The 8,714-nt window shown below is 39.5% G+C and overlaps 1 protein-coding gene across 2 annotated transcripts in view; it reads right to left on the bottom strand.

Moving 5' to 3' along the window:
• abcd3a (ATP-binding cassette, sub-family D (ALD), member 3a) overlaps positions 1–5,616 on the bottom strand; it is a 45,192-nt gene extending 39,576 nt beyond the window's left edge. Inside the window, exons 1-4 of one of the 2 annotated variants that reach the window (XM_031875981.1) lie at positions 5,454–5,616; positions 4,600–4,636; positions 4,389–4,487; positions 217–305 (exon numbers count right to left, since the gene is read on the bottom strand). In XM_031875981.1, coding sequence (XP_031731841.1) covers positions 217–305; positions 4,389–4,487; positions 4,600–4,636; positions 5,454–5,563 — 335 coding nt within the window. In that variant the 5' untranslated portion in view covers positions 5,564–5,616. The remainder of the gene's footprint in view (positions 1–216; positions 306–4,388; positions 4,488–4,599; positions 4,637–5,453) is intronic. The other variant, XM_031875982.1, reaches the window with a different exon arrangement.
• Between the last annotated feature and the right edge of the window lie 3,098 nt (positions 5,617–8,714).

Here is an 8,714-nt window from a genome sequence, read left to right as displayed (position 1 = left end):
ACACACACACGTATACACACACACACACGTATACACACACACACACACATATATATATATGTCAGTCAGATGTGGATATATTTAATATTAAGGACTGATATGGTTGTCATGGCTGCTATATGGTGACTTAAACCTCTAATATACGTTTATGGTCATGAATTGTAAAATCTGGATGTTAAGCTTTAAACAAAAATGGAAGCACAAAGCCATTCTGACCTTTCGATCATGGTGCCGTTCTGGATCATCCATACGTCACAGTAGGTCCTGGTCACCAACATGGCAGCAATAAGGATAAGGTAGCCAGTCTGTAGTGGAGAGTTGGGAGAGGCTGTAAAATACTGCAGATCATTAGGTCCTTTATCATCCTACCCTTCATATCTACTGAGGTGTTCGGATAAGACACAATGAAGCCAGAGGAGCCTGTGACCTCGGGTTATGGAGCTGATGTATCTGTGCTAAAGGACTCTGCTGTCTGTACAACCAGTCAGAATGACTAATGCTGACTAAGGCATTTCAAGGAGATGTTCATGCTTCACTTCTTCCAAATGTATTCAAATCGATTTTCCTGAAGCTCCATGGAGAAGAGGATTCTTTCCATTATAAAGATTTCTTGAATGATATACCGTTGTTATAGATATGGTGTCTGGTTGAAGCCATTTCTTTGTAATGGCTTTTCTGGCAAATGCACTCATTCAGTATTTAAAAAATGAATTAACCCCAATTAAAAGTATTTTCTGTCTGAAAAATAAGCACTAATTCTGTCTAAATCTTATGCTAAAATCTACATAATCTACTTGGACAAGACCAAACGTAAATACTGGCTTTTATGTAAACGTAGTCCCCTTTAGAGTTTTCCTCTTCCTAATATAAACTTTCAATAGGTGGTTTTTAACTGTTTTTCTGACAGCACACCTGAAGAAATAAATAAAACGTCACTATTATTTAACCAACGTCCCGCAATTTAAAAAGGTGAAGTATGAGGAAAGGCCCCGACTAGCCCATAGCTTATATCTCACCACCAATTTGTTTGGGGTAAAGTCAAGGGAGCACCATTTGGGAATACTCATCTCTCTAAACTTTTAGTGAGAATATTTAACCATGTTTTCAGGGATAGCTTAATGAATGCGTTACCTGTTTCCATCAAGTCTTTAATCTAATAATTTAAATTATTTATCGCCTAACCGTGGCTGAATGGGCCCTGGACATATTCTTGATTCCATCTTGCTTGATAATCAGAACAACAAAATTAGGTCTTCAGTTGGCTGATATTTAATAGTTCTGTAGGCAGTAAAGTGCAACTTCTAACCTTGGTCCTCGCCAATCAAAGAGTTTGAAATTTCATCATTCTATTTTTCCCTTTCCAAATGTACTCGGATATTAATGTATCCCAATCGTTTGTTATTTCAACTGAAGAGTTGAAACAAATATATTGCCCTAGGCAAGAATTCATTTTTACCGACTCAATTTGTGAATCAAAACTTAAAATCTGAATTAAATTTCATCTCTTTATGTCCTTCATTTATGACTGGGTTCAAATTGAAGGCATACAATGTGTTTTGGGATTTTTACAATATATTTTACAATAACGTGTTTGCAATATTGTATGGATGCATGAGCGCCAAGTATCAATCTTTTATTATATAAACTATTAAAATTGCTATTAGGGATGTAGGGATCAAGCGATTTGGCAGTAACTGCAGTTATACAAGTCAGGGTTTCATGGCCATAAGAAGTGAAGAAGCTTCGATATCTATGATTTCCTGTTTTCTGCATTAAGACAAGTTGTTTGTGTGTGCGGTGAAATCTCCTCTCACACGAGTCACACAACACGTGTGGGTACACCGGTTTGTTTTGTGTGTTGAAGAGAGTCGTGTCAATCACCTGAAACACTGCTGAAAACATTCAGAGGGAACCAACAGTCCAGCCTTATACCCGCCAAAAAGAGCCTCAACTCAGCAATGTGAGAGCATTTTGGATATAGAAATGACCAGGGAGTCATGTGAAACACAGATCAATTACAGTTTATTCATCATAGCAAGAACAAATGTTTTACTTCCAATCGTCATCGGCCTACATTTAGAAGTAAAATGCGATCTGAAGATTGCCATCGATTCTTTCTAGTTGCTGGTCTGATAATGAAACAATGTGAACAACAAATACCTGCTGACATTGTCATGTGAAGAGCTGGTAAGGTTCATAATGTTGACAGCAACAGCTGTTATAGAGTACCGGAAAAAGCCTTATGGAGGTTCCTTTGAGTTACATTGTGGTGCGTTCAAGCTCGATTCAGTAAAAATGAGTGTTGGACGAAAGTAAATTATAACGTTATTATGATGTATTCAAATGTAATCTTGTAAAATGTAGTTTCCATGAGAAAGTTGTTGGAGATGTTTTGACAGCAACATAAATCGATATTAGAGATAAATGATGAGCTGTTTAACTTCCTAACACAGCGAGCTCTAAGCGGCTTATTTTTAGCAATACAAATAGAATCTGTCATTTCCAAATCATTTGAATTGTATGTTTTTATGCAAATCACCACTATAGATGATTAAAACAAAGTGAAAATGAATTAGTTGATAATAAATAGTCTTTGTTAAATGGCTATGGGTCTATTAGAAATTAACTGAACAGCTTTGTCTTCACTTGCTTTAGCAAGTCTCCAAGAGAATTTGAGTTATAACCTACAACTTTTAACGCTATCTTGGTTAATTGTTTTCCCCAACATCAAATTGAATGTTTTATAATCTAAAGTAGTCTTTCATGCAGGATTGCCCATCAAGCCCTCCAACTGCAATGAGAACTCCATGCGCAAGCAGGTCCATTCTTTACTGCCAGCTGCACTGTATGCACAAGCCCACAGTTCACCCGTCCAGGACAGTCAGCAGACACAAAGTTACATACGGAATTGCATATTTGTGGACACATGCAGCCACTTTGCTAATAGCTGTGAGGTTGTCAGCTGTGTGTCTGCCTGATATACTGTAGCGAATGTCCAGTCAAGAGAAAGAGCGTGTGTGTGAGAGCGAGTATGACGCCAACAGTAGCATTATAGCTGTGAAGTGTGTGTAGAGTGTATTTATTAACTCTAAGACACAAGCCAAGGTCCAGTGTCTGGCCAGCTTTCAGATGATTACAGTGACGGGCGTTAGCCTTGAAGTTAGCAACAACTCTGGTTCAGGCTCAAGTTAGGTGGGCCGGCTTTACGGTTAAAGTTTTTTTGTTTGTCATTGCACAGCAGGGTTGCACAACAAATTTCAAATTGTTGTCCCATTACGCTCCATAGGAAAACTAAATGATATATGGAGGGTAGAGGATGAGTTAAGGAGTCTCACAGCCTGAGGAAAGAAGCTGATCTGAAGTCTGCAGGTTGGACAGCTGATTTTTCTGCATCACTTTCCAGACAGCAGCAGGTGATCAGGTTGTGGATGGGTGGGTTTAGTCTTTTAAAATCCTTTTAGCTCTTCTCAGGCTCCTCTTGTTAAATCAGTCAAAATATGTACTGTCAGTAAACGGTTAAATGCTGAATTATTAACTTCAAAGAGAAAAAACATCCAGATTTTATGGAATAAAATGATTCCCCAAATCAATTTTCAATAATAAGTTCACAACTTAGATTTTTAATTCCAAAAAGGTGTTTTCAGCATTGAAGGATAGGCCATTGTCTTGATTCTTAAAGTTTAACAGATCATTGGTTTAATGCCCTCACAACTTGGGGTGACATGATTTTGACCCGAAATAGAAAATCTATCAAAATAAGCTTTCGATTTCAACTTTTCAAAAGAAAGATTTGTTAGTCTTATTCCTCCAGTCCCTCCTGCCATCTAGTGGATCTTCTTATTACGGTGCCGTACTGTATAACAACAGCGGTGACCGTTACTAAGATTACTATCTCTTCTCTTGCTGATTTGTTGTTCACAGTGTACACGTATTAGTCTAGCGCCTAGAAAGCATCAGTGCCAATATTCAGGTCGGATATTTTTTACTGAGTATAGGCTGAAACAGGAAATCATAGAGATCAGCTTCTTCAGTTCTTCGGGAAAAATATGGCGATACTATGCTGTATCGATTTCTTCACCCACCCCTCGTAACTAGTCATAATGTCCCCCTGCATACATGAATGTTCTTATTTTTTAGATTTTGCAATAAAACAATGTTTAGACTGAAAACAATCCCTCCTTATTATCAATGATCCCGTATGACCCATTGCAGTGAGTAGCAGTGAGTAGCAGTGGGCAGCAGTGGGCAGCAGCCTGCATCTCCTTCCTTCTGATTCTGTTTGTTTGTTTCTGGCCATCAGCTTGGGAGCAGTGGGTGTGAAGCCCCCGGCCTATAGGTCAGGTCCTAGTGACCGGAGCCTGTACTAAGAAGAGAGGTCAATGTCATACCTCCTTGCAGAAAACTTGAGGTACCATGATCCCCAGAATCTGGAAGATTCGGCGGAAGAAAGCCTTGTCCACTGTTGCACGGTCTTTTCTGCCATCTTTCTGCATGAAGAGACAGAACAAAGGTGGGCTGTGATACAACTACAGCAAACAATTTAAGACACATTTTATGGAAACTTTATCTGCTTCAGACACACATGAAACATTTACATACCTCATTGTTCGACACTATATCTGAACCTCCTTTTCTGCTGCAAGGAAAGAACAATGAAATCACACAGGTTACATGTTAGTGAGCGGTACAGACAAATCACTCACACAACTGATGACCTATATGCATTTCCAGCAAAATACTTATTTTTCATTCATATCTATGCACACGTTTACAGGTTCATGTAAACATTTACAAATGTATCTACATATTTACAACTTTCAGTACGCATTTACACTTTCTTTTATACTTTTACAAAGCTGATTCGCACAGACAGATTGAAATACAGCTGCATAACTCTCCACACAAATGAGCAAATAGCTACAATAATGGCCTATTTCAGACAGCCCACCAGAACCCCAACAATCCGAACAAAAGCTGATACAAATAGTTACAATAGTAGTTACACAACAGGCTCAGGGTCAGCTTCTCTTTTACCTCGTGAAGTCCTAGTTCTAAAAATAGAGTTTGGCTTTTCTATTCTCTCCAAACGAGAATCCCCTTTAGAGTGATCAGAGATACTCAAATAAATACATTAAAAAGACCCAACTTAATCAAAGTTACACTAATCTACCGTTCATGGTGTTCACGCAGTAACGCTAATGTGTTAGTGATTGTTTTACACAGCGTTCACATTCCTATTATAACGCTATGTTACGGTGCACTGGTATTTGAGCTAGTCAGATGAGTGAGGGAGCTGCGGAGAAGAAGAAGCTGAATGAAGTGTAGCTTGTCCCAGCGGCAGGTCGCAGTCACCTGCTGTCAGAACGGGAACTAGCAGTTGCTACTTAGCATCCAGAGAGCTTTCACTAACTCACCTGAAAGCAGCGTGTTCTGCGTTTCAAGGCAACACTTACCCGTCCCGTTTGACCGTCCGTCTTCTCCGTTTCAGCAGGTATAAAACCAGCAGAATACCGCCTGCTATGGAGGAGTTCTTTGCTGTCAGATATTTACTGTAAATCGCCATGTCGCCTAACACAACGACCAAGGGACAATTAGGTTGAGCTATGTCGAGGTTGCTACAGTTCACAATGGCATTCTGGGAGTCTTCTTCTTCGTTGGGTTTTAAGGCAGCTGGCATCCGATATGTCGCATTGCTGCCCCCCTCTGGATGTAGACCATTACTGTGCAATCTGCCTACTAGATCCTTTTTATTCAACCAGTGTCTCTCAATAAGTCAAACAGATATTATTCCTTTTCCTTGACTTCCATACTCCAAAGCATTCCCGTGTCGTGGGATATTTCTGTTATTCCCACATTCCTCTTTTTCGTGAACATCACTTCTCTTTCTGCTCCATACCTCCTACAGGACATGTACACGCTGCACTGTGTCTGGCCGCTGGCACTGCTTGCATAAGCCTGTTAGATGCTTGCCCAAGATGCATAGTGTGCTGCTCGGATTCTGGTCAACTTTACCTGCTCCCTCACCTCCCTCCGTTTACTGGTGTCTCCCTTTCGTCTTCCTGCCCCACCACTCCTGGTTTATTTTTTTCTAAACAATACTTCTTCCCAGGGGCGTTTCTAGGATTCAAAGAAAGGGGGGGCTTAGCCCCAAGGAGAGGGGCATGTTTGTGAGGGAAATTTTTTTGGGGCCCATTTGGGGCCGCGGATATCCATTGTTTCAGACAGTTCATTCAGAACGAGTGTGATTTTGCTCTGTAGTTTTGCTTGCATTCAGTATATGATAACACAAGAGACAGAATTTCATATCTTTCATACTTTCATATCCGCGTCACTCCCAAATCCTAATTCTTAAAGGGACCGCACACAATGGATGGAGAATGGACCTGAGAGTGTCAACTTTTGAGTTGTTTACTTGCTTTATTATGAGCAGAAGGGAATACAATTTTGATCAACATTTACATCTATTTTGTTGTCCGTGTAGTTTTTACATACCAGTGATAGTTTATGCTCATTTGGACACTATCACTGAGATAAAGATGAACTAGTTCAGTATCAAATATACCATTCAATGGAAAAAAAACATGAATAACAAAAGTAAAAAAACACATTTCAAGTACATCTTAATTATCGAATGATAAATATTGTATGAGGGGCTGAAATGGAAGGAATCTTCTTATACTCATCTGGTCAATGAATTGGATGATATACTGGTACAAGAGCATTATGAGGGACACTATGACATTTAGTTTTCACTAGCACTAACTGATTATAAACAACAACATTCTATAGGGACTGATATTATTGTTTCGAAATACTAGAGAGATACATTAATGCAAAGAATAGAGAGATGTCGATAGTTATTTCTTGTATTTCGAATTTGCTCGTTCACACTCTTGCTCACTGGAGACAGTTTCTAACAAAATAGCTAGCTAGCTAGCTGTGCATAGAGTGTGCACAGCTGTCTCGTGTAATGAAAGGCACATTTTAAAGAACAACTGGATGATTCTGTTTAAATAATAAATAAGATGTCCAGAGCTGACCTCTTTAAGGGCGTCGGTAGGAAAGAAGTTAAGAAGTTCCTTTATTTATCACTAAATATTCTCGTTGAGATTAAGCCTGTTTAGCGGCATATTTTAAAAACTGCCCCTCATCTATGTAATGCTTCAACAACCCTATTCGAGTAGTTTTCTTACATGATAGGATCCTTACAGACGCTCTAGTACAGTGGTTCTCAACTGGTCTGGCTGCGGGACCCACCATCACCCCTTAATGACAAGCCATGACCCAAATCGAGGAAAATTTTCAACTTCTCAAATGTATTTAATGAAAAGATAGTGCAGTTTGAACCTGAGCTGAAAATGTCCTCTGCAGTCATAGTGTAGGGAGCTCTCTTGTGCAGAGAAATTGTTCCTGTAAGTCCCCGTCCCACACATGTTTCACGTAAACGAGTAAAACTGCTTTGTTTGTTATGTCTGTAGATTCGTCCATTTGTAATGCAAAAGGTCCACTTGCCTTAATTTGAGCTGTGGTCTGTTGTTTGATGTCATCCAACATGTCTTCAATTCGTCTACTTAGTGTCATTTGACAGAGGTATGAAAACGGGTCCGCGACCCACTTTTGGGTCGCGACCCACCAGTTGAGAAACACTGCTCTAGCACTTTCAGACCAGCCGCCTCCAGAAATCCCTCCACAGCACATAAACACCCCCATTCAGCTAGGAAAATTCTCATCAAGGGGGTTATTTCTTGCACCACGAAAGGCATTTTTTATATTATTTCATGCCTGTTTGGCGAATATGTGGGCACATATAAGTGTGCCCTTAGGGTGCATAGCAGCTTCGTATGATGCAAAAATGTTATTTACCCTGTTGCAGCACACTTTATTGAGGCTGGTCATGCCATCTCTGCTCTCCGGTATACATGTGCAAAGAAAAAGTGACTTTCTCACTTTGGATTTACCTAAATACTCTCGCCCCTAATGGCCTCAATGTTGAATTTGACTTACAGTAATTAGTTTATCGCCTATACACTGATACATAGTAGGTGCCTTCTCTCTATCTCTGTCCTCAGCTTTTTCTACTTCCTTATTCTTTCTGTAATTAAAATCGTTGTTTTTTTCTCTGTATTTTTATGATATTTTTCCAAATTTGTGTCTTATATATCTGTCATATTCCTAATAAGTGTACTTGAGATATTATGTCCTTCAGGTGTCCTTTTGGAACCTAATTGGACCTTAAATAGTATCTATTATGTCTGCCTTAATGCTGTGTTTCGTCATAAGGCTGCATTCTAGACATATAACTTTTATGATGGTAATATGTAAACCATTTTGATGGCCGTACAACCTTTGTTTTTTTTTTGATCAAACTGTTTCTCTAATGTGACTTTTAAATACAATGAGACCTAATGCTCCTCCGACAATGTATGAATCTGACTGAGGACACCCCTCCCCATGACTGAGCACACCTGTGTCTTATCCCTATTTAATACCTGTGGAGCTGTTTCTATTCCTTAATTCCCTGAAGAAGACAGTGATGTCAAAATGTTGGTAAATCATGAAATAATTGTTTTCATTTTTCCGTTACACTTGTGTTTTCACTGTGGTAAACACCTCTCCAACACTGGTGTGCATTCCCGCTCTCTCTCATCCTGAGAGAGCTGTCTCATGTTACCATGCCATGTCAGTTCTGGCTCTCCCTCCAGGAAGGCAGTCTA

This window comes from Anarrhichthys ocellatus, unplaced genomic scaffold (assembly GCF_004355925.1).
Source record: "Anarrhichthys ocellatus isolate YVR2014 unplaced genomic scaffold, GSC_Weel_1.0 scaffold101, whole genome shotgun sequence".
NCBI classification, from domain to species: domain Eukaryota; kingdom Metazoa; phylum Chordata; class Actinopteri; order Perciformes; family Anarhichadidae; genus Anarrhichthys; species Anarrhichthys ocellatus.
This window is presented reverse-complemented; position numbering and strand designations above follow the sequence as displayed.